The sequence below is a fragment of the Mustela putorius genome, unplaced genomic scaffold, assembly GCF_011764305.1.
Source record: "Mustela putorius furo isolate JIRA1106 unplaced genomic scaffold, ASM1176430v1.1 tig00000196_pilon_pilon_pilon, whole genome shotgun sequence".
In the NCBI taxonomy this organism is placed as follows: domain Eukaryota; kingdom Metazoa; phylum Chordata; class Mammalia; order Carnivora; family Mustelidae; genus Mustela; species Mustela putorius.
The window spans coordinates 11,769,211-11,791,567 of NW_025421310.1; the positions used below are offsets into that span (position 1 = coordinate 11,769,211).

A 22,357-nucleotide genomic window follows, 5' to 3' on the forward strand; every position below is an offset into this window, starting at 1 on the left:
TGACAGGTTTTAGGACTGGGAACTTTCTTTTTCTGCCTTCTGGCAGCACTCTGTGCCTTCTGCCTCCTCCCCCCTCCTCTTCCTGTTTCTGCACCATCCTGTGTGCCGCTGGCCTTCGGGACACCGTTCACTTCAGATTTCCCCACCAGTGTCTCAGGTAAAAATCGACAAAGGGAAACAAACTGATCGGCTTTTAAAAGAGAACTCAGGACAAACATAATTTGGTGTTTAAACTAATTTAAGTGTGCTGGTTTAATTAAACATGTCTTGAAACTTATCGGCATTATATGTGAAACTTTTATTCTACCAAGATTTACTGAAAGTCAGATGAGCTCATGATATCTGTTGCAGTTTTTCGTTTGTTTGTTTGTTTGTTTGTTTGTTTATTTTCTAAGGTTTATTTGTTTGACAGAGACAGAGAGCATGAGCAGGGGGAGCAGGAGGCAGAGGAAAAGACAGACTACCCACTGAGCAGGGATCCCATGAGGGACTCAATCCCAGGACCTCAGCATCACGACCTGAGCCAAAGGTGGTCCCTTAACCGACTGAGCCACCAGGCATCCTAAAATGAATGGATTTTAAAGGTACACTAGTAGAAGATTGAAATTCTGCTTTCTCTCAGTTCAGAAGATTAAGTTTTCGTAAATTGTTGGTCTACTCTTGAAAATGGAAATGAATTTGTTTTTTTCTTTATCTGCCCAGGAAAACCAGTTTCTCTATTTTGTCTTTTCCGGTCTTTGATTACTTAAAACTTCTCAGTACTAAAGGAGCTAACTTTGCTCACAGCTATATGACCCTACATATTTGCCTTTGGAAACTTAGGTCATTTTGGTCAAATATGTAATTAAGTTTTGGGCTTATAATGATCTGTAATTCTACTCAGGTATGTGCTTTATAGCTGAGTTGTTTTTTTTTGTTTGTTTGTTTGTTTTTTTTTTAACAAACTTCCCCAAGGTTTAAATCATAAACAAAGTCTTTTTGACCAATTAGGCTTGTTTATTTGGTATCCGAAGTTACCTGGAAAACACCAGCAAACAAGTAATAAGCCTCGGGTTATGTTGTCTGGATAAATCTAGCTATTCTGGAGATGATATACAATTCCTAAAGTTGTAATAGGTTTTGGTAATTATGTCATCACTTAACACTGTAATTACTAAAATGTTTTATGTCCAGGGTGCCTGGGTGGCTCAGTTGGTTAATCATCTGCCTCTGGCTCAGGTCATGATCCCAGGCTTATAGGATGGAGTCCGTCATGGGCTCCTTGCTCAGCTGGGAGCCTGCCTCTTCCTCCCTCCCTGCCCCTCCCCCATCATTGCTCTCTCTATCCCAAATACATAAACAAAATCTTTAAAAAAAGTAACCTGAACAAGAATTAGTAACATGGGACTAAATGAACTAAGAAAAGGATTATAGTTTTGTGACTCTTGTTTAAAACATTGCCAGTTCTCTAATGTTTGGTCTTGTAGATTAAAAATACTTTCTCTTAAGAAAACTATGACTCCAGAAATGTAATAAAATATACGTTTGTAAACAAATGGAAAGAGTTTACTTTTCCATCAGAACCCTCTGAAATTCAAAAGGTCTCTCAATATTCTTTCTTCCATGGTAATTATAGTCATTTGCGAAAGTTCAATAAGATTCTGGTCTCCTGGGCTCTTGGGTGGCTCAGTCATTAAGCGTTTGCCTTCAGCCCAGGTCATGATCCCAGGGTCCTGGGATTGAGCCCTGCACTGGGCTCCTCGGTGAGAAGCCTGCTTTTCCCTCTCCCACTCCATCTGCTTGTGTTCCTTCTCTCTGTGTTTCTCTCTCTCTCTGTCAAATAAATAAAATAAAATCTTTAAAAAAAAACTTTGTTATAATTGGACTTGTTTCGCAAACAAATTATTCTTGATTAGGCGATCTCTACATATGAGGGTTATTATAGAGAGAAGTTATATTTCAATAATCCACCTTTGCCGATGTTCATTCTAGTTCTGATTGTCTTTAAAAGTTGCGTGTGGGGAACCTGGGTGGCTCCGTGGGTTGAGCCTCTGCCTTCAGCTCAGGTCATGATCTCAGGTCCTGGGATCGAGCCCCACATAGGGCTCTCTGCTCAGTGGGGAGCCTTCTTCCCCCTCTCTGCCTGCTGCTCTGCCTACTTGTGATCTCTGTCAAATAAATAAATAAAATCTTAATAAAAGTAGTGTGTGCCTAAGCTAGGCAACTTGATGTAAACTTCGGAGTAATGGCCACGATAGCTTTGGCTGCCTCTTTGGTGGGTCTCCAGGACTTCTGGTAGGACTACCACATAAAATAAACAAAACGGCATGTTTACCCAGAAGGACTCGAAATGATTCTTCCCAGGTGCTAAATGCACTTAACTGAAAGTTACGTGAGGTCAGAGAGGGACTTCTCGAAAGCCAGACCACTGTTGATTATCTCCTATTACCCCACCATTTAGGATGTGAGGCGTTTCTTTGCATGTGTTGCTTCAGCATGGCGCTTAACTCTTGCAGGGGACATAACTCTTAATAGGGGACATTTGTGATCAGTTAAATAACATCAAGGTATCACTGTTCTGTTCAATGGAATTGGTAACTGAGGCTCCTACCTAGGAGATGTGATCTCTTGAGCTTGACATTTCTTTTATGCTTATTCTTTTGCATGTGTGATATGTGGATCATCTGCTGTCTGTTATGACTCCCTGCACCCCAGAGCCATTCTGTGGACCCCTAGACCAAACCCTGGATAGATTCCAACAGCATACAGCACACTGCCCCATTTTGGCAGGAAGCAGCCAGAGCCCTCATCATCCTATCCCCTAAGGGCAGTTAAGGATTCTATTCTATTCTATTCCAAAGGAATGAGTGAAAAGGAAAGGGTTAAGGTATAGACAGGGAAGGTAGGGGATCCCTGGCTGGGCTCTGAAACTATTCTTGGCAGGCAGAGGTGCTAAGACACAGTGAACAAGAGAGAACAGAATAGACCAGAACACCTGGCTCCCGGGGTGTTAGGGAAGTAATATTCTTTGGTTGCTACAGTGTGATCACGAAAAATGACTCAACCTCAAAAAAAAAAAAAAGGAAGTCATTAAAGGTGTTGTCAATAGTCCTTGATCAAACCAAACTAACACAAGTATCTCAAGGTCATGAGCTGCCTTGTCAAGTTTTCAATAAAAGACCAGTCTTGACAGTGGTCAAGTGGTCCCACTATGTTGTTTCTCAGTGGAAACCCATTTGGGACCCCCTCACTCTAGAGAGCTTTTCCTGTCCTTTCTGGTCTCACCTTCACTTAAAAAACTTTCACTCCATTCACCCTTTTATATCTGCAAGATTCATTCTTCAACTCTGGGAGACAACATCCCTGCAATCCTACATTACTATTGTAATGAACCTTGCCCTTAGAAGACCATGGACTTAACGCATGTTGTGTGTGTTCTGACTGCTCCACTGTCCTGCCTCTCCCCATCTCTCTCCCTCCCCTTGGGCCTCCCTAGCCCCCAAGACACAACAATATTGAAATTGGGCTCATTAATATCCCGACAATGGCCTCTCAGTGTTCAAGTGAAAGGGAGTCTGAGAAACCAACTGAGGGTTTTATTTTTATTTTTTAATTAATTAATTAATTAATTTTTAAAGATTTTATTTATTTTATTTGACAGACAGAGATTACAAGTAGGCAGAGAGGCAGGCAGAGAGAGAGGGGAGGAAGCAGGCTCCCTGCTGAGCAGAGAGCCAGATGCGGGGGCTCGATTCCAGGACCCTGGGGTCATGACCTGAGCCAAAGGCAGAGGCTTTAACCCACTGAGCCACCCAGGCGCCCCCCCAACTGAGGGTTTTAGAGGGGAGGAGGGTGGGAGGGTGGGTGAGCCTGGTGGTGGGTATGAAGGGGGGCACGTATTGCTTGGAGCACTGGGTGTGGTGCATATCAATGAATGTTGAAACAATGAAAAAACAATACTGTCACAGTTAAGAGGAGCCCAAGAAAACAGGATGACCACGTGTAATGCGGTCTCCTGGATGGGATCTGGGGACAGGAAAGGGATGTTAGGTTCAAAATTAAGGATATCTGAATAACCTATAAAGTGTTAAAAAAAAAAAAAAAAAGGAAGTTAGAGTCACACGTCTCTCACTTTAAATCAAAAGCCGGAAATGATGATACTTATTGAGAAAAGAATGTTGAGAGTGGAGACAGGCCAAAAGATGGGCCTCTTGGCGCCAGTTGGCGAAGTTGTGAATGCCAGGGAAAGTTCTTGAAGCAAATGAAAGGTGCTATTCTGGGGAACACATGGACAATAAGGGAGGGAAACACCCTTATTGCTGATGTGGAGAAAGTTTAATGGTCTGGATGGAAGATCAAAGCAGCCCCAACATTCCCTTGAGCCAAAGCCTCATCCAGAGCAAGGCCCTGACTCTCCTCCATTCTCTGACTGAGAATGGGGCTGCCGAGGACAAGTCTGACGCTAGCAGAGGTTGGTTCATGAGGTTTAAGGAACAAGGTCATCTCCATAACTTAGAAGTTGCAAGGTGGTGTGTGCAAAATGAAACTGTTCTTCTTTTTTGTGTTTTTTTTTTCCTCCAGTTTTTTGGTCCCACTATGTTGTTGCAAAACTCTCCTATGGATTCCAGATGTCTTCCAGAGATGCTTTTGTTTGTGGATAGCTGGGTATTTGTTGATTTTCACCAGGGGGACGGAGGCTGGGTCTCTTCTGCCGCCCTCTCGGTGATACCACGTCTCTGATCTGGGAGTTATTTCTGTATCTCTTGTATGTGCACATAGAAGGTTACATAGAAAATAAAATAAAATAACTTTTTAAAGTTCATAATCTTCTGTGGGTCTCTCTTGTAAGCACCTAGCATTATGGAAACAAATCAACTGATCTATTTCTATTAAATGGACAATAGGCAATTTGGGCTATGGTGTGGAGATAGAACAGCTAATATTTATCTGCAAGTTCTTCCAACTTATCTGAATACAATAGTCTTTTATTTTCTTAGGATTAATAGAGACATAGCAGAGAGAGACGCACCGGCTGATCAACAGGAAAAGATACATTTAAGGAAGAGATCCAGATGTCCTCTGACAGATCCTGGAGATGCTGTCTGATATGGAGAAGGTATGTATCTATCCTTTGAGGGCTCTTGATGGCTTTTATTCCTCTGTATTTCATTGTTGTTCCATGAAATACGGAGTACTATGGCCTTTTTTTTTTTTTTTAAGAAAAGGCTGCTTGTATTTTTTAATAAGATTTTATTTATGACAGAGAGAGAGAGTACAAGACAGGCAGACGGGTAGAGGGAGACGGAGACACAGACTCCCCATCAAGCAGGGAGCCTGATGTGGGGCTCAATTCCAGGACCGTGGGATCATGATCTGTGTCAAAGGTAGATGCTTAACCTACTGAGCCACCCAGGCGCCCTCTGCTTACATTTTCACTTACTTGTTTTTTACTTATTCATGCATCTCATCAAACCAGAAGGGAAAAACCTGCCTGGGCACCCAGATGTATTACTTAGACTTCTTCTCTCCATCGTGAGGTAATATTACCTTGACTCTGACCACACGACTTCATACCTGAGCACAAGCAAGTTTATGGATGTTCCTCCAGCTCTTTCCCTGACACCATGGCCATGCTTTTGACCACCCCATGGCACCAGGCAAGCCCACTAAGCTCCATCCATGAGTCCTTCTGCTCCTCCCCATCAACATGCTTTCAGAGGCTCATGTCTCATCTGTGACCAATTCATGCACATTTTTGCGTTGTCTTAGAACTTGCAGTAAATGAATCGGACCAAAGATTCAGCTACTATTCCCACAGGCCAGGGAATAAGGAGGATCACTGGAGCGAGTTACTTTCTCTGGGAACAATGTTTTCTAGCTTGGGTACTAAGTAATATTACCCTTCTATGATTACTCATCACGAGGATTTGGGTTATATCCTTATTTAAAAGTTGGAAAACGGATACTTAATCCAGAGAGTGAAGCCACAATTTTGTCCCGAGTGTAAGTTCTAAGAAATGGCTTTGCCAGCCTGTGGATTTTTTTTTAAGATTTTATTTATTTATTTGACAGAAAGAGATCACAAATAGGCAGAGAGGCAGGCAGAGAGAGAGGGGGAAGCAGGCTCTAGATAGAGCAGGGGCTCTATTCCTGGACCCTGAGATCATGACCTGAGTCAAAGGCAGAGGCTTTAACCCACTGAGCCACCCAGGCCCCCCAGCCTGTGGATTCTTGTCTCTTTGGTCTCTGTAGTCACGACCAACTCACACTAAATATAGAGCTGTTGCTTTGGGGGAAGTATAATTCATCCAGTGTTGTGCAATTTTGTAAAAGTTCCCTCCTGTTTAGGACCAGTGAAGGATGGCATGAGAGTCAGGGACTTCTCACACCGCCTACATTACTAGTATGTGGTATCGTTATCCAAGTTATGTACGGGTCTGTAGCCAGTCTTCGCAGGTATTATATATAGATGTGATGGACTTAAAGGGCTGAGAGTCCGGTGAGGCATGCCCCCCGAGATGCCATCACTGTCTGCTGTGCCAGGACAGAGGAAGGGTTAACAGTGTGATGTAAGTGGATCCTGGGGCGAACATCAGAGAATGCCTCTCTGAAGATGGAACATCCAATTTGAGCTACTTCCTTTCCACCACAGCAAAGAGACCGTCCCATCACCAAGTTCCTTGCGCACAACCAAATTAAAACTCCCTTGTGTCTTCCCAGGCTGTGCAGGTGCTGCTGCTTTGGAAGCACAGAGGAGCCGTCCCCAGTGCCCAAGGACATGCCAGGAAATGTGAGGATGTTCAGGCACCGTTCTCGGGCCCAATATTTTCATTCAGGGTATAGGTAAGGGACACCATATTCAGTGGGGAAAAGTGAAAAACTTCGGATCTTGTCCCTCTGTCTCATAAAGATTCATGAAAAGCAAAGACATTTAGATTATTTGCGTAAAAATCAGTGTATTTCTTCCTTTTCATCATTTTAACTTTTTTTTGAGATAGTTTAAGACTCATGGGAAATAGCAAAAACAGTAAAAAACAGTAAGAACAGTATAATAGGAACAAAAAGTACACTCAGCTTCCCAAATGATAATATCTTTTATCACAATAGTCATTGTCAAAATCAGGAAATGTACATGATCCAGTACTATTCACTCAGATACAGACTCTGTCTCAAGATGATATTTGAGAGGCTGGAAAATGCTGCTGATGAACACAAGAATTCCTCAGTCACTTCATCCATCCACCCCTTCTCAAAGATCCCCTTTATTTGATTGAACCAATGCCAGATACTGCAGTGCCAGTCTCTAGTCAGCTGGCTGGAGCAGATGATTAAGGTCAAGGCCATCAACAGGATTCCTGCCATGAGAGACATATTTCATAACTATTTGTGGTGTTTGGGTACTTGTGGTACCACAAACAGTATTTGGTCATTTGTGGTGTTTGAGCACTTGAACGAGTGACAATCTGATTTTCAAATTTAATGAAAACTTAAAAATATTTTATTTATTTGTGAGAGAAACACACATACAAACAGGGGATGTGGCAGGCAGAGGGAGAAGCAGGCTCCGCACTGAGCAAGGAGGCGGATGGGGGACTCAATCCCAGGGCACTGGGATCATGACCAGAGCCAAATGTAGATGCTTAGCCAACTGAATCCCCCAGGTGTCCCAAAATTTAAGTTTAAATCGGCCATGTGGACTACTGGCTATCATGTTAGCCAGTGCAGGTGCTGGCCCAAAGGGCGCTCTCTGGCTCCTAACCCCAGTCTTGATCTCAGCAGCCAAAGGAGACCAGAGAACAGCTCTCAAGCATGAAGAAGAAATCCCTAGCTTAGGGCTTTCCAGTTCCATATCTGGATGAGGATCCCCAGTGAAAGAAGAAAACGAGACTGATATCCATCGTTTCCTTCCCTCTTAGCATCCTCATGTGTCTCTCACCACATGGAGACTGGAGGTAGAAGAGGAGCCTTAGTACTACGTGGGTCCTTACAACATATACATAATCTCACTGATGTCCTGGAATTTTAATCACAATAGAGTCCCATTCTCTTGGACACAGCGATGGATGAAGGCAGAATATAAACTAGGAATCTTCTCCTTACAATCTTCAACAAGGTCACTTAGATAAGTGGCCTATCATGAAAGAAAACCTTACAAGTACTAGAATTTGAGAATTGACTGGGTTCTGCTTGCCCCGGGATGGAGAGAGCAATGTGGAGTGGAACACAGAGACACAGCTGAATCAGTTATAAAGAGGGTGAGGTGGAGTCATGGGGGCTTGAGAGAAGGTTTTCCTAAAGATAAAACATGGGGTCTAGGGCTTTTAATGACATAAAGTCGTGCTACAGAGATCGTCCTGTCACCAGACTGCCATGCTGTATTCCTAACGTAAGTTCCTTCTGTTTTCCAGTGAATGTTATGATGAATCAACATACACTGGTTTTGAGACATGGGACAAGGACGTCCGGCTTTCTCTTTCCTCAGATTCTGAAGAAGTGATAGCAGGAGCGCCAACACCACGCAGGGCTGTTACTGAGTCTCTGTCTTGGGAGGGAGCTGTTTCCAAGTAAGGGGAATGATTTCCAAGTAAAGGGAATGATGGTGGTATTGGATTCCCTTCCTTGATATCACAGGGGCACAGAGAATCAGGGGATTTGGGCTATTGATACAGGAATCAGGGGAAGAATGAAAGAGCTTATCCAGTCTTACCAACAAACCCAGAAATTTCTGAAGGAGGACAACCCCCTCTTCCTTCAGGAGGGCGTCTTGAGAAGCTGCACACAGAAAGGCAGCAACTATTGCAAAGATCACTGTGTTGTTGGCTGAGCTGGGAATGAAGTCAAGTAACCAGCTTAGTGCCTGGGAAACTGACTGCTGATGAGGAGGAAGGGCGGGGCGGGGGAGGGGGTCATGAAGTGGTGTGCTGGAAAATGTTCAGGGGGAGGGGGGAGCCTTTTTACGTAGCATTTGCCAATTGCTGTGGGTGACTACTTACATCATGGTGGATTTCTAACTACCAACATGCTGTCCCTGAACAGGACATTGGAAATAGTTGTGCAGTAGCCCAACATTACAGAGTATTTTCACCACTCAGATACCATAGATGGAAATAACTTCAAGAGAGCAGAGTATGGTGGTGTCTTGCTGACTCAGTCAGTGGAGCACGCAACTTGTGATCTTGGGACCCTGAGTTCAAGCCCGACTTGGGTGTGGAGATTACAAAAAAATGAAAAACTAGACTTAAAAACAAAAGAGCACAGAGTATAGTAAGAGATAGTAAAATAGTTAGAAAGTCCTAAGTTTTCAGCATTTATTACCTTTGCTTGTAATATAGGTCTATTTAAATGAAAATTTTATATAATTTTTTTTAAAGATTTTATTTATTTATTTGACAGAGAGAGATCACAGTAGACAGAGAGGCAGGCAGAGAGAGAGAGAGGGAAGCAGGCTCCCCGCTGAGCAGAGAGCCCGATGCGGGACTCGATCCCAGGACCCTGAGATCATGACCTGAGCCGAAGGCAGTGGCTTAACCCACTGAGCCACCCAGGCACCCTATATAATTTTTAATAACCATGTTTAACAATTTACTCACAGAGTTCCTGGTAAATGTAACAGTCAGATCCCATGACATGGGATGGGCTGGCTCCCGCTCACCAATGGCTCCCTCCTACCTCCTAAATCCCAGCCTCAGCCACCCACTGGAACCAAGGGTGCAAAAGCACTGTAAGAGAGCAGAAGGCAGGGCACCTGGGTGGCTCAGTGGGTTAAAGCCTCTGCCTTTGGCTCAGGTCATGGTTCCAGGGTCTTGGGATCGAGCCCCACATTGGGCTCTCTACTCAGCAGGGAGTCTGCTTCCCCCCACCCCCCTCTGCCTGCCTCACTGCCAACTTGTGATCTCTGCCTGTCAAATAAATAAAGTCTTTAAAAAAGAGAGAGAGGGAGAGAGAGAACAGAAGGCAGTGTATTTCCTCTCAGTGTTTTCCATGGGGCTGACATAAAGCATGGCTGATTTTGTAGCCTCAGACAAACCACAAGACTTAAGAGGGCAGGTCAAGGTTCTCTCCCATGATTTGCCCAAACCCTTTTGAGAAAAGAGCTACGAATTCTTTCTTTTTACTCCATTTCTCTGAATATGCATTTTTATTAGCCTTAGTCTATGTATAGTTTCTCTGTGAATCCCCTTCATGCTGAAATGAACAGATATATCAAGGAATTTATGAGGAATTCATGGATCAAGGATTATACGTATAGAGCAAGAAATCAAGAGAATCTAAGAAAACATCAGTGAAAATAGATGACATTTCATGATCCCATGGCATTGATCATGCAATAACTACTGTACCCCCAGAAATCAGTGCTTCTGTCCTCTTTCTATTTTTTTAATTTTTATTTTTTCAACATAACAATATTCATTGTTTTTGCACCACACCCAGTGCTCCATGCAATCCGTGCCCTCTCCAATACCCACCACCTGGTTCCCCCAACCTCCCACCCCCCGCCCCTTCAAACCCCTCAGATTGTTTTTCAGAGTCCATAGTCTCTCATGGTTCACCTCCCCTTCCAATTTCCCTCAACTCCCTTCTCCTCTCCATCTTCCCTTGTCCTCCATACTATTTGTTGTGCTTCACAAATAAGTGAAACCATATGATAATTGACTCTCTCTGCTTGACTGATTTCACTCAGCATAATCTCTTCCAGTCCTGTCCATGTTGCTACAAAAGTTGGGTATTCATCCTTTCTGATGGAGGCATAATACTCCATAGTGTATATGGACCACATCTTCCTTATCCATTCGTCCGTTGAAGGGCATCTTGGTTCTTTCCAAAGTTTGGTGACCGTGGCCATTGCTGCTATAAACATTGGGGTACAGATGGCCCTTCTTTTCACTCTTCGATATCAGCCACAGCAACTTCTTTCAAGATATGTCTCCAAAGGCAAAAGAAACAAAAGCGAAGTTGAACTTTTGGGACTTCATCAGGATCAAAAGCTTCTGCACAGCAAAGGAAACAGTCAACAAAACAAAGAGACAACCCACGGAATGGGAGAAGATATTTGCAAATGACAGTACAGACAAAAGGCTGACATCCAGGATCTATAAAGAACTCCTGAAACTCAACACACACAAAACAGACAATCATATAAAAAAAAAATGGGCAGAAGATATGAACAGACACTTCTCCAATGAAGACATACAAATGGCTATCAGACACATGAAAAAATGTTCATCATCACTAGCCATCAGGGAGATTCAAATTAAAACCACGTTGAGATACCACCTTACACCAGTTAGAATGGCCAAAATTAGCAAGACAGGAAACAACATGTATTGGAGAGGATGTGGAGAAAGGGGAGCCCTCTTACACTGTTGATGGGAATGGAAGTTGGTGCAGCCACTTTGGAGAACAGTGTGGAGATTCCTCAAGAAATTAAAAATAGAGCTTCCCTATAACCCTGCAATTGCACTACTGGGTATTTACCCCAAAGATACAGATGTAGTGAAAAGAAGGGCCATCTGTACCCCAATGTTTATAGCAGCAATGGTCATGGTCGCCAAACTGTGGAAATAACCAAGATGCTCTTCAACATACTCTTTCATCACACCCCTTCTTAGGAGCTAGGACTCTTGCCCTGTGATTCCCCTGGTCTTGATTTGTTCCACCTTTACAACTCCCCAAGACAGAGATTGGATAGAGTTGGTTGTCCTCATCTAGAAAATACCACCTGCCTTACGGCAGATTTGTCCCAACCAGGTGCCAGCTTCATGAACTGCTAGCTCTCCTTATGGATCATGATTATCAACTTTGGCTACACATTAGAATTATTTGGGAAGTTTTAAAAGTAATGATGCTGAGGTCCCATCTCTAGTCCCCTGATTTCATTGGTCTGGGCAGCGACCCATGTATTGGGGCATGGTTAAAGCTTCCCAGGTACAGTTGAGTTTGGGAACCACTGCTATAGGGGCAATATTCTACCCATGAGTCAATTGCTAATTCAGTGTTTTTGTTCCAACAGTGATAGGATATCTGTCAGAGCCATTTATGTATGTATATATGTATGTATGTATTTAATTTTAGATTTATTTATTTTTACCAAATGGCCCCAAATGTTTATTTGACTAAATTCTATTTCATTCAAGGTCATTGAGCACAATGACCTTCCCTGTTTATTAGACTCCAGCAGTTAAAAAACACAAACAAACAAACAAAATAAATTAAAAAACGGCATCCTCATCCAGAACAGTTCAAATGCCAAGGGTGAGGGTAGTTTAGTTTTAATGTAAGATAAGTACATATTTTTTTAAAAGGCCTGTGTCTCTCTGGCCTTATCAACTCTCAGTTCTGATCACTAAATATAGACAAATTTTCCAAAAATCACTTATTTGCTTCTCCAAGGTCTTCAATGCTGTCATTATCTATATCTGCAATTGCAGGGTCATAGGGAAGCTCTATTTTTAATTTCTTGAGGAATCTCCACACTATATCTGGCCACTTTTTCCTTCTCCTCCTCCTCTTCCTCTTCTCATCTTTTTCTTCTTTTTAAAGATTTTTATTTAGCTGAAAAAAAGAGATTTTTGTTTAGTTGAGAGAGAGAGAGAGAGAGAGCACAGAGGGAGAATGAGATGGAGAAGCAGGCTTCCCACTGAGCAGGGAGCTTGATGAGGGCTTGATCCCAGGACCCAGAAATCATAATCTGAGCCGAAAGCAGATGCGTAACTGACCCAGGTGCCCCTATTTCATTTATTTATTTATTTATCTTTTTTTTTTTTTAAAGATTTTATTTATTTATTTGACAGAGATCACAAGTAGGCAGAGAGGCAGGCAGAGAGAGAGAGAGAGAGAGAGAGAGAGAGAAAGAGAGGGAAGCAGGCTCCCTGCCGAGCAGAGTCCGATGTGGGACTCGATCCCAGGACCCTGAGATCATGACCCGAGCAGAAGGCAATGGCTTAACCCACTGAGCCAACCAGGTGCCCTCATTTATTTATTTGAGAGAGAGAGAGAGAGAGAGCAGGATCCGGGTGAGGGACAGAGGGAGAGAATCTCAAACAGACTCCAAGCTGAGAGTGGAACCCAGCTTGGGGCTCCAGCTCATAACCCTGAGATCGTGACCTGAACCAACATTGAGTCAGATGTTCAACAGACTGAGCCACCCAAGCACCACTCTCTTTGCTTCTTTAAGATGAGTTTTGAAAGTCACAAGGTCATTGTGACTCCTGTTACAGCTTCTTCCTCGCTCTAGGAATTTGGGCGATCCTAAACTTTTGTGATACCTTCATCTTTGTTTGTTTTGTTTGGCTCCTTCCATATCTCTTCTGCCTTTTCTTCTCTTCCTCTTCCCCTCCTCTGCCTTGACCCTCACTAAGTGCAGCTTCTTGTTTCTGTGAATTTTCTGCAGTAAGTTTTGCAAACTCTTTTGGAACATTCTTCTCTAAGTGCTGTCTGCATTTAGCAACTTTGGGCAAATACACTCAGTTCACGCTGTTGGTAGTGAACAGACTGCATGGTAAAGGATTCGGGGTGGGTAGCGTGCATCTAACTTGCCTTCAGGTATAGTCCCTCAGATCTCCTTGGCCATGATGCCCACCAGATTCAGAAATCCCAGCAGTCATCTCCCAAACCCAGATGGGAGCCCAGTTCCCTGCTGCTTTTGCTTTTTGCACTACCACCAGCTGAAGTGACACACATCGAGTCAGGGCAACTTAAACAAGAAAAGTTAGGTGTGACCACTTTGGATGCTGGTTTAATAGGAGAAGACATAGAATGGCCAAGCCACATTTGATCTGAGAGATCCCCTTGGTTCTACTCTTCATATATCTGGTTAAGAAACCACTTTGTCCAAGTCATTTGTTTTTGAGAGTCTAATGGACTGTCCAGTAGAATTTTCTGTGATGATGGAAATGTTCTCTTCTGCATCAGCCAATATGGTAGCCATTTGCCACAGGCAGGTATTAAACACTTGAAAAGTGGATAGTACAGCTGAGGAGCTGGATTTTAACTTAATTTAGTTGAATTTAATTTAATTGAAAGTCTCAATGGCTCCTCCTGGCTAGTGGCCATTGTTTGGGAAAAAGAGCTTAGTTATTAATCACATGCCCTTCATTTCATTCAGTGAATTGATTTATTTGTTATTTTTAAAGATTTTATTTTTAAATAATCTTCCAACACCCAACATGGGACTCAAACTCATGTCCTTAAGATCAAGAGTCACGTGCTCCACTGACTGAGCCAGTCAGGCACCCCTTGTGAACTGATTTCTAATCATTTCCTTATTTTTGACACTCAAGGGCCCCAGGCAGCAGTGGATCAGAAAACCAGGAATCTTCACAGTTATTAGAACCAGGTAATTGTCTAATATAGGGTGAAGCCAGGGGTGTGTAGTGGGCTGATGGAAATGTCCTCTGGTCTCCAGGTTGTGAGGGGAAAGGCTCTCCCAGCTGGATGACGGAAACACTCAGGGAGCCAGGGTATGGTCTGGGTGTCTCAGGTTGGATTGTGGGTAACACCAGGGTGAAGGGATGTGCCTTTGCCCCTTCAGCTTTTGTGCTTGTTCCTTTTATGGACTTGCATTTCCCCTGACAACATTAGGTATTAGCTGTGCCTTGGGACCATGTAGGAATTTAGTTGCTGTGGTTCCTGCCTGAGGCGAATATTGTCCCCCCACCAAAGCCATGCAGCCTGGTTACCTTTTTAAATTGGGGGGTGCAGTTTCAGTAGTAACCAAGAACATTCTTGTGCCTTTGTCTGGATTCAAAGAACAATGCCCCTTTTCTTCCCCCTCATACCAGTCTCTCTGATGTCTGGGTTCCCAACAGGACATGTGCAATTTACAGGACACCTTCAGATCATGCCTTTTCTAGCAATCCACATCTGACACATGCAATGTATATTTTTCAGAAGATACTTTCTTGGAAGAGGAGACACTAGTGCCCCTCCAGGCTCCTAAACTTTGTTCTGGGGTTGAACCAGCTTGTCATAATTATTGGTTTCTCGGGCCTGAAGGAAAGGTGGATATGGAGTTGATTGATAAGAGTGCAAGCAAATACAGGTAAGAATTGAAGATGTTGATTGTTTCGAGAGAATTCTCATATAAAGGAAATACATGCTGTGTGATATTTACACGTATGCACCTACGTGATAGGGTACGTGATCTATCTCTTAAGACATCGGAAATTTTGTCAATATTCTCTGTATTCTAGGCACTGAGTCAGTATTTTCTACCTATGTAGAATACAGAGAAATTGGGGGCCAGAGAGCTTCATCAACTCCCCAGAGTTTTCAAATGTGGTGAAAGTCACAGATGGGTCTTAAACCCTATCCACCCCAAACTTCACATTCCTCTGTACTTTTATTCTCTAAATCAAAGTCCTGGTCTTCTCCCAGCATGACTATCACTCTGGCTCCTTTCAGCATCCACTTCCCCATGGCTGGCTTCTATTTGTGGCCAGCGACACGCCTCGGATTCTTGGTAACAGCCGCGGTGACCGTGAGGATAGCGTTGGATTCTTGGAGTCTACACATGAAGTTACAGCAGGAGGAGCAGTGGATGGTGGCAGGCCCACTGTTTGATATCTCCGTGGAGCCCCAGGGGGCCATCGCTGAAATCCACCTCCCTCATATCATCTCCCTGCCAGGTAAGGAGGGGAGAGGGGGCCGTGGGGCTGGTGGGATCATTGTCTGATGGCCTTTGCGGTTGTCTTTCAGCAAATGAGGTCGATATGTCTTGGTTCCACGTTGCCCATTTTAAGGATGAAGGGATGATCCTAGAGGTGCCAGCCCGAGTGGAGCCTTTCTATGCCGTCCTGGAAAACCCCAGCTTCTCTCTGATGGGGATCCTGTTGAGATGCGCCAGTGGGACTGGTGTTTCGGTCCCCATCACTTCCACGGCACTGCTCTATTATCACTTTCACCCCAAAGATACTAAATTTCACCTGTACCTTATCCCCAGTGACGCCTTGCTAACGAAGGTAAGGCTGGCAGATTTTGGAGAAGTGAGAGTTACATTTTCAGCTTATCACCTTAGGCCTTCTGTCTCTGTATTAAATAGAAAATGTAAGACAACGGCTTTCATTGGTAGAAGCATGACTCCCCCTCCATGTGGTCGATCGGCAGGTGCTGACTCTTGAGTCATAGGCAAGAATCTGCAATGGGAATTCAGTTCTACTAAAAATGGAGCTGCCTTTTCTGGCTTTTATGGAGAAGGAAAAAGGGAGATAAGACTTACACAGACTGGCAGAGGGAGTCATGCAGAGATTTCACTGTAGATTTTGAAGCTAATAGTGCCCAATTTATATGCTACCCACCTGCCCCCACACCCAGTACACATACACCCCTCCAGAGCCATCCTCCTCCTGTGCAGGGACATTCCCTCCAGCACATTCGTGAAAGACTCGGAGCCTCCCCACCCTTTCCTCGGTTACTGCTGAAGCAGAGGCGCTGGTCATTGTCACCACAGAGCTCATGGTTTCTTCGATTGAGTACCTCTTCTCTCCCTTCAGCCTTGGTAGAGAGGTTGTTGGTGAAGATTCATTTGATTTTCTTAAAATTGGTGAATTCTCCTAGAACCCAAGAAGAGACAGGTACATGCCTGCTGGTCACTAGCTTTGTGAGTAACTGCAAGTATTTAAAATACAAGAGAAAATATTTTAGTCTGGATGCCAAATATGACTGTTCCTGGGGTACACAGGGAAAGAAAACAGCAGAAAAAAAAAACAAAAAACAAAAAACAAAGAAAGTCATTTGTGGCTCTTCCTTTTGTTCTGGAAACTCCCTGGTTCCCAGCCTGGCCCATGCTGCTCCTTCTTTCCTGGAACCCGAATCTCACACAATCACTTGCTCCTACTTTATTGATTCAGTAGAATCAATGAGGTGGAAATGACCTCACTTTCCTGTCACCAACTTGTAAATCTAATTCTCTGCTGGACTTACTCCCCTTGGCTCCCTCCTGTGAGGACAAGGCTACCCTCTATTTGCATGAAGCCAGGGTTTGAGACATGTCCAGGATCCCTTTCTCTCTTGCCTTTCCCAGGAGGACACCACACCTGGACGGATCTTCTCTCATGTTCTTTGTCAGTCTCTCTTATCCTGGCATCCCATTTCCTTCAGCCACCCCAGATGAACGCTAGCTACCGTATTACAGAGATGCTTTCCTTCTCCTACAGTTTTCATTTTTCTCTTCTTCTTTTTAAAAACCTTTTCATTTATTTTATTTTATTTTTTATATTAACATACAATTTATTATTTCTTTCAAGGGTACAGGTCTGTGATTTATCAGTCTTATATATATAATACCCAGTACCCATTACAACACTTACCCTCCCCAATGACCATCACCCAATACCCCAATCTCCTACCTTTTCCTCCCCTCCAGCAACCCTCAGTTTGTTTGAGTCCCTTAGGGGGGCTCCTGGGTGACTCAGTGGGTTAAGCCTCTGCCTTCAGCTCAGGTCATAATCTCAGTGTTCTGGGATCAAGACCCACATTGGGCTTCTGCTCAGTGGGGAGTCTGCAACCTCCCACACCCACCACCCCTGCTCTCTGTCTGCCTCTCTGCCTGCTTGTGATCTCTGTCAAATAAATAAATACAATATATTTTTTAAAAGTGTCTTAGGGTTTGTCTCCCTCTCTGGTTTCATCTTGTTTCATCTTTTCCTCTCTTCCCCCATGATCTTATATGGTTTCTTAATTTCTACCTATCAGTGAGATCATATGATATTCATCTTTCTCTGATTGACTTATTTCCCTTAGCATAATACCCTCTAGTTCATGTTTTTGCAAATGACAAGATTTCATTTTTTTGATGGCTAAGTAGCATTCGTGTGTGTGTGTGTGTGTATAAATATATATTTGGATATATATGTCCTTCATCTGTCAATGGACATCTGGGCTCTTTCCTTAGTTTAACTATTGTGGCCATTGCTGCTATAAACATTGGGGTGCAGGTGCCCCTTCGGATCACTACATTTGTATCTTGGGGTAAATACCCAGTAGTGCAATTGCTGAGTCGTAGGGTAGCTCTATTTTCAACTTTTTGAGGAACCTCCATACTGTTTGCCAGAGTGGCTGCACTAGCTTGCATTTTAAGCAGCAGTGTAAGAGGTTTCCCTTTCTCCACATCCTCACCAGCATCTGTCGTTTCCTGACTTGTTAATTTTAGCCATTCTGACGGGTGTGAGGTGGGATCTCACTGTGGTTTTGATTTGTATTTCCCTGATGTCGAGGGATGACGAGCACTTTTTCATGTGTCTGTTGGCCATTTGGATGTCTTCTTGGCAGAAATGTTTGTTCCGGGTCTTCTGCCCATTTCTTGATTGGATTATTTTTTCTTTGGGTGTTGAGTTTGATAAGTTCTTATAGATTTTGGATAATAGCCCTTTATCTGATTAGACATTTGTAAATAGCTTCTCCCATTCTGTAGGTTGTCTTTGGTTTTGCCAACTGTTTCCTTTGCTGTGCAAAAGCTTTTTATCTTGATGAAATCCCAATAGTTCATGTAAAGTTTCGCAGGCAAGGTAAACACAACACCAGGCAAGGTGGGCACAAGGCAAGATTTATTAAAGGCGCTCTCCGGTGAAGTTTCAGGGCTCAGGAGAAGGGGAGCCAGGAAAGTCACGCCCGGAAGAGGTGGGAACCCTCTCGCGCATGAGGTTCTGTGACTCTGGGAAGCCCAGTAGGGGAAGTTGCACTGGGAGAGAGTTGGCAGGGGTCTTTTATTGGGCCAAGGTAGGGCATGGGCTCACATCTATATATGGTAGGGTATTTGGTGATCAGAGGGTATGGGGTGGGGGGTCCTGATACTTCTGTTTCCTGCATAGGTATCGGGTTACCTATGGAGACGTGACCTGGGCTTACATCCTTTAGGCGGGAGAGTCAAGGGTTAAGGAAAGGGGGGTGAGGAGGAGGCTGGAAGACCGGCAGCCCCAGCAGTCATTTCTATTGTTCCTCCTGCACTCCCAGAGCCACGGACCCAACAGTTCATTTTTGCCCTCGCTTCCCTTACATTTGGAGACATATGTCTAGCAAGATGTTGCTGCTGCTGAGGTCACAGAGGTTGCTGCCTGTGTCCTCCTCCAGGATTTTGATGGATTCCTGTCTCACATTTAGGTCATTCAAACATTTTGAGTGTATTTTTGTGTCCCGTGTAAGGAAATGGTCCAGTTTCATTCTTCTGCATGTGGCTCTCCAATTTTCCCAACATAACTGGTTGAATAGACTGTCTTTTCCCCCATTGAATAAAGGGGGATTGGGGTAACAGGGTGATGGCCATTGGGGAGGGCATGTGTTGTGATGAGCACTGGGAATTATATACGACTAATGAATCACTGACCTCTACCTCTGAAACTAACAATAATAAAAATAAGTAAAACTAAAAATAAATCCCCTCATGTACAGGGGCATATCCATATATATAACATATGAATATATATATACAACTCTTAACATCGGTTGAATCATATACATGCTACTTAATACAATAAACCAAGAGCTTGTGTGCCATTACTTTTACTTATTTACTTTAAGCTTTGCTCCCTGATTTGCTTCTACTGCTTCTTCCTCAGGCAATAGATGAAGAAGAAACTAAGTTTCACGGGGTGCGTCTGCAGACCTCACCCCCCGTGGACCCCCTGAATTTTGCTTCCCGTTACATTGTGTCCGGTTCAGCTCACCTGGAAATAATACCTGAGGTCAGTAGAATTCAAATATAACTCAAATTTAATTTGGGTTTCAAAATATTTTGTACTTTTGGAAAAAAACATAGAAGACCAGTAGAGGGTCAGTAGTTCAGGTGATTATTCCCTGAACCATATTCTGATAAGAGGAAAGGTAAGCTGAAGACTACCTTTCCTTCCATGGAATAATACTATTTCCTAGAATTTCCTAGAATCGTAAACTTAAAAGATCGTTGACCATTTACCTCTGTTTTTTTCTCAACCGGCCATGAGACTGTATAGTAAATGGGTAATATTTCAGTGGCCAGTTAGTTCACTGCAGGCAAACAGGCCTTTATACTCGCCCCACCAATCCCCTGAAGCTTTAAGTCAAATGGTGTCTTTCCTCTAGGAATTGAAATTATCCTACAGGAGTCCTGGAGAAATCCAGGTGTTCTCTAAAGTCTATGCTGGGAAGATAGAGGAAACAATTGAACTTGAAGTTACTGAGAAAAGACACAAGACTTTGGTCTGGCGTACTTTGGTGAAGCCAGGTAGGTAAAAATATGAGGCTGAAATTTGGGGAGGGGGAGGAAAAAATCATGCACCTCTCCCCTTGGTTGTAGTGAAGTGTGTCAGAGGAGAAGGTCTGTTTATGGTCCCAACCCAGAGAAGAAGAAAAATCTACTGCTGGTTGATAGTCAATGTTGAGTTGAAACAAGTGTTGGCAGTGATCATGGGTGCCTAGGATAGGGATTCCTTTCATGTCCAGAACTGGACCCTCTCATACCTAGCAGGTAGTAAATGGGAGATGCTAAGTATAAGAATCAGAAGGAGCAGAAGGTTGATTTAACTCTATCTTCTGGCCAAGTGTATAATTGTTGTCAAACACAGAGTCTAAGCAGCTGCTGAGGAAAGAGGGACACAAAATTTATCAAAACTTTAAACACGTCAGGGCTTCTAGAAAGAAAACGTGAGAGCATGTGGAAGGCTTCATGGTAAGCACAGTTTACTTATTTCCCAAATGGTGGCTCCAATCTGCAAATCTCCCCCAACTTATATGTGTGTTCAACGTATAAATTCTGCACTATCACAATCCCAGTATTATAGCATTTAAAGTATATCCTCAATTATTGTTCAAATGTACTCATTTAATGGTGGTATTTCGTGTCTAAAATACATTTGCCTAGATAATATATGTGGAGAAGTATGATAATTTTACTGTAGCTTTCACATTTCCTCACATATTTGCTTAGAAATAGAAATAGAAAGAATATTGGGAAAAAAGAGCTCCTCCCTTTGATGCATTTCCAGGCAGTGAGTGACCTTCTACTTATTTGGGTTCCATTAGTATATCCATGTACCAATGGGATCCCTAATATAGGAAATGGAATTAAATTATTTTCGTGTATCACATCAAAAACTAGAGAAACTACAGAAGTGCCTTGCTGGCTCATTCATAAGAACCTGGGCCTCTTGACCTACACATTGTGAGTTTGATTTCTATGTTGGGTGTAGAGATTACAAAAAAAAAAAAAAAAAACCTTAAAAAAAAAAAAGAGAAGAAAAGATAAATAAAGGTAAATGGTTTATTTCATTCTCCAACTTTCCCTTCTTTCCTAGTGGACCTCCACTTTTATGCTGCTCCCTCCCCTTCTCCCCCCTCAGGTGAGTGCAATGTCCACACCCAACATCAGAGGGATGGGTCTGATTTCAGGAGGTTTTGAGTGGTGTGAGGTGGCTCAGTGAGGGATCCTACCTTCTCTTCAGTTACAGAGACTGAGTGCTGTCGGACACAAAGAAGGAGTCTGAGCCACTTGAGTGAATTCATGGGAGGGTTTAATAAGCAGACTCTGAGCATGCAACCACGTCTTATTGGGGAAAATATCTTGCATCTGAGGAAGTCTCAGTGAAAGTAGTTTGATATGGCTGGAGATGAAACTTTAGAGGGACGGAGGACACATGAGACCAGAGGCAGGCAAGAAACAGAAGTTGGAAGCAGAAGGGTGATGGCTGAACTCTTTCGGTCCTTAGGCTGAAGGCAAAGGGGGACTTAGGAAAGGTGGGTAGCAATGCACTCACTGTTCTGAACAGTGTGGATGGCTGTGGGTGTGGAATGGACAGGAAGTGGGAGCCGGGTTAGGAGGCTGTTGTGAAAGTTGAGAACAGGGATTAGCTGGGAATTGGTTAAAGTTACTGGAGTTGATAGGTAGCAGAGAAAGAAATTATTCAAAGTAAGGAGTCAAGGGATGCCTGGCTGGCTCAGTCAGAAGAACATGTGATTCTTGATCTTGGGTAGTTGTGAGTTCAAGCCCCACCTTGGGAGTAGAGATTATTAAATAATAAGAAGAAACTTTAAAAAAAAAATAAAATAAAAGGAGTCAAGATTCAGAGGACGGCATTCTGCCTTCTGTGTTGTTGGCTTTGTCAGTCTCCACACAGTAAAAGTGACAGGCCTCCTGTCCCAAAACAGATCATCCAGGAGGAGAAAGGGAACATCCCCTGATCCCTCTTACTCCTCAGGTGTCACACTGGCTTGAAATGGCACAAACCCACTTCCTGGCCATTGGTATTATTGTCAGGGGGCCCAGAGAGGCAGATGAGCTATAGAAAATCAGACCCCACACCTAGAGTTGTAATTGAGTTCAAACCCAACCACAGATCTTGGTTAAGAACGAGATAAAGATGGGATAGGTGAGTGGCTCAGTCAGTTAAGTGCCTGCCTTTGCCTCAGGTCA

The 22,357-nt window shown here is 43.4% G+C and overlaps 1 protein-coding gene and 1 long non-coding RNA gene across 2 annotated transcripts in view; one reads left to right on the plus strand and one right to left on the minus strand.

Moving 5' to 3' along the window:
- The window catches only part of LOC101692196 (caspase recruitment domain-containing protein 8-like), a 26,764-nt gene continuing 4,407 nt past the window's right edge, over positions 1–22,357 (plus strand). Inside the window, exons 1-11 of the mRNA XM_013064127.2 lie at positions 1–157; positions 4,977–5,095; positions 6,700–6,822; positions 8,388–8,543; positions 14,259–14,314; positions 14,869–15,019; positions 15,382–15,605; positions 15,676–15,938; positions 19,530–19,655; positions 20,032–20,173; positions 21,243–21,287. Of these exons, the coding sequence (XP_012919581.1) occupies positions 5,052–5,095; positions 6,700–6,822; positions 8,388–8,543; positions 14,259–14,314; positions 14,869–15,019; positions 15,382–15,605; positions 15,676–15,938; positions 19,530–19,655; positions 20,032–20,173; positions 21,243–21,287 (1,330 nt within the window). The 5' untranslated portion in view covers positions 1–157; positions 4,977–5,051. The remainder of the gene's footprint in view (positions 158–4,976; positions 5,096–6,699; positions 6,823–8,387; positions 8,544–14,258; positions 14,315–14,868; positions 15,020–15,381; positions 15,606–15,675; positions 15,939–19,529; positions 19,656–20,031; positions 20,174–21,242; positions 21,288–22,357) is intronic.
- The window catches only part of LOC106007328, a 12,640-nt gene continuing 11,724 nt past the window's right edge, over positions 21,442–22,357 (minus strand). Inside the window, exon 3 of the long non-coding RNA XR_006605815.1 lies at positions 21,442–22,078. This is a non-coding gene — a long non-coding RNA (uncharacterized LOC106007328). The remainder of the gene's footprint in view (positions 22,079–22,357) is intronic.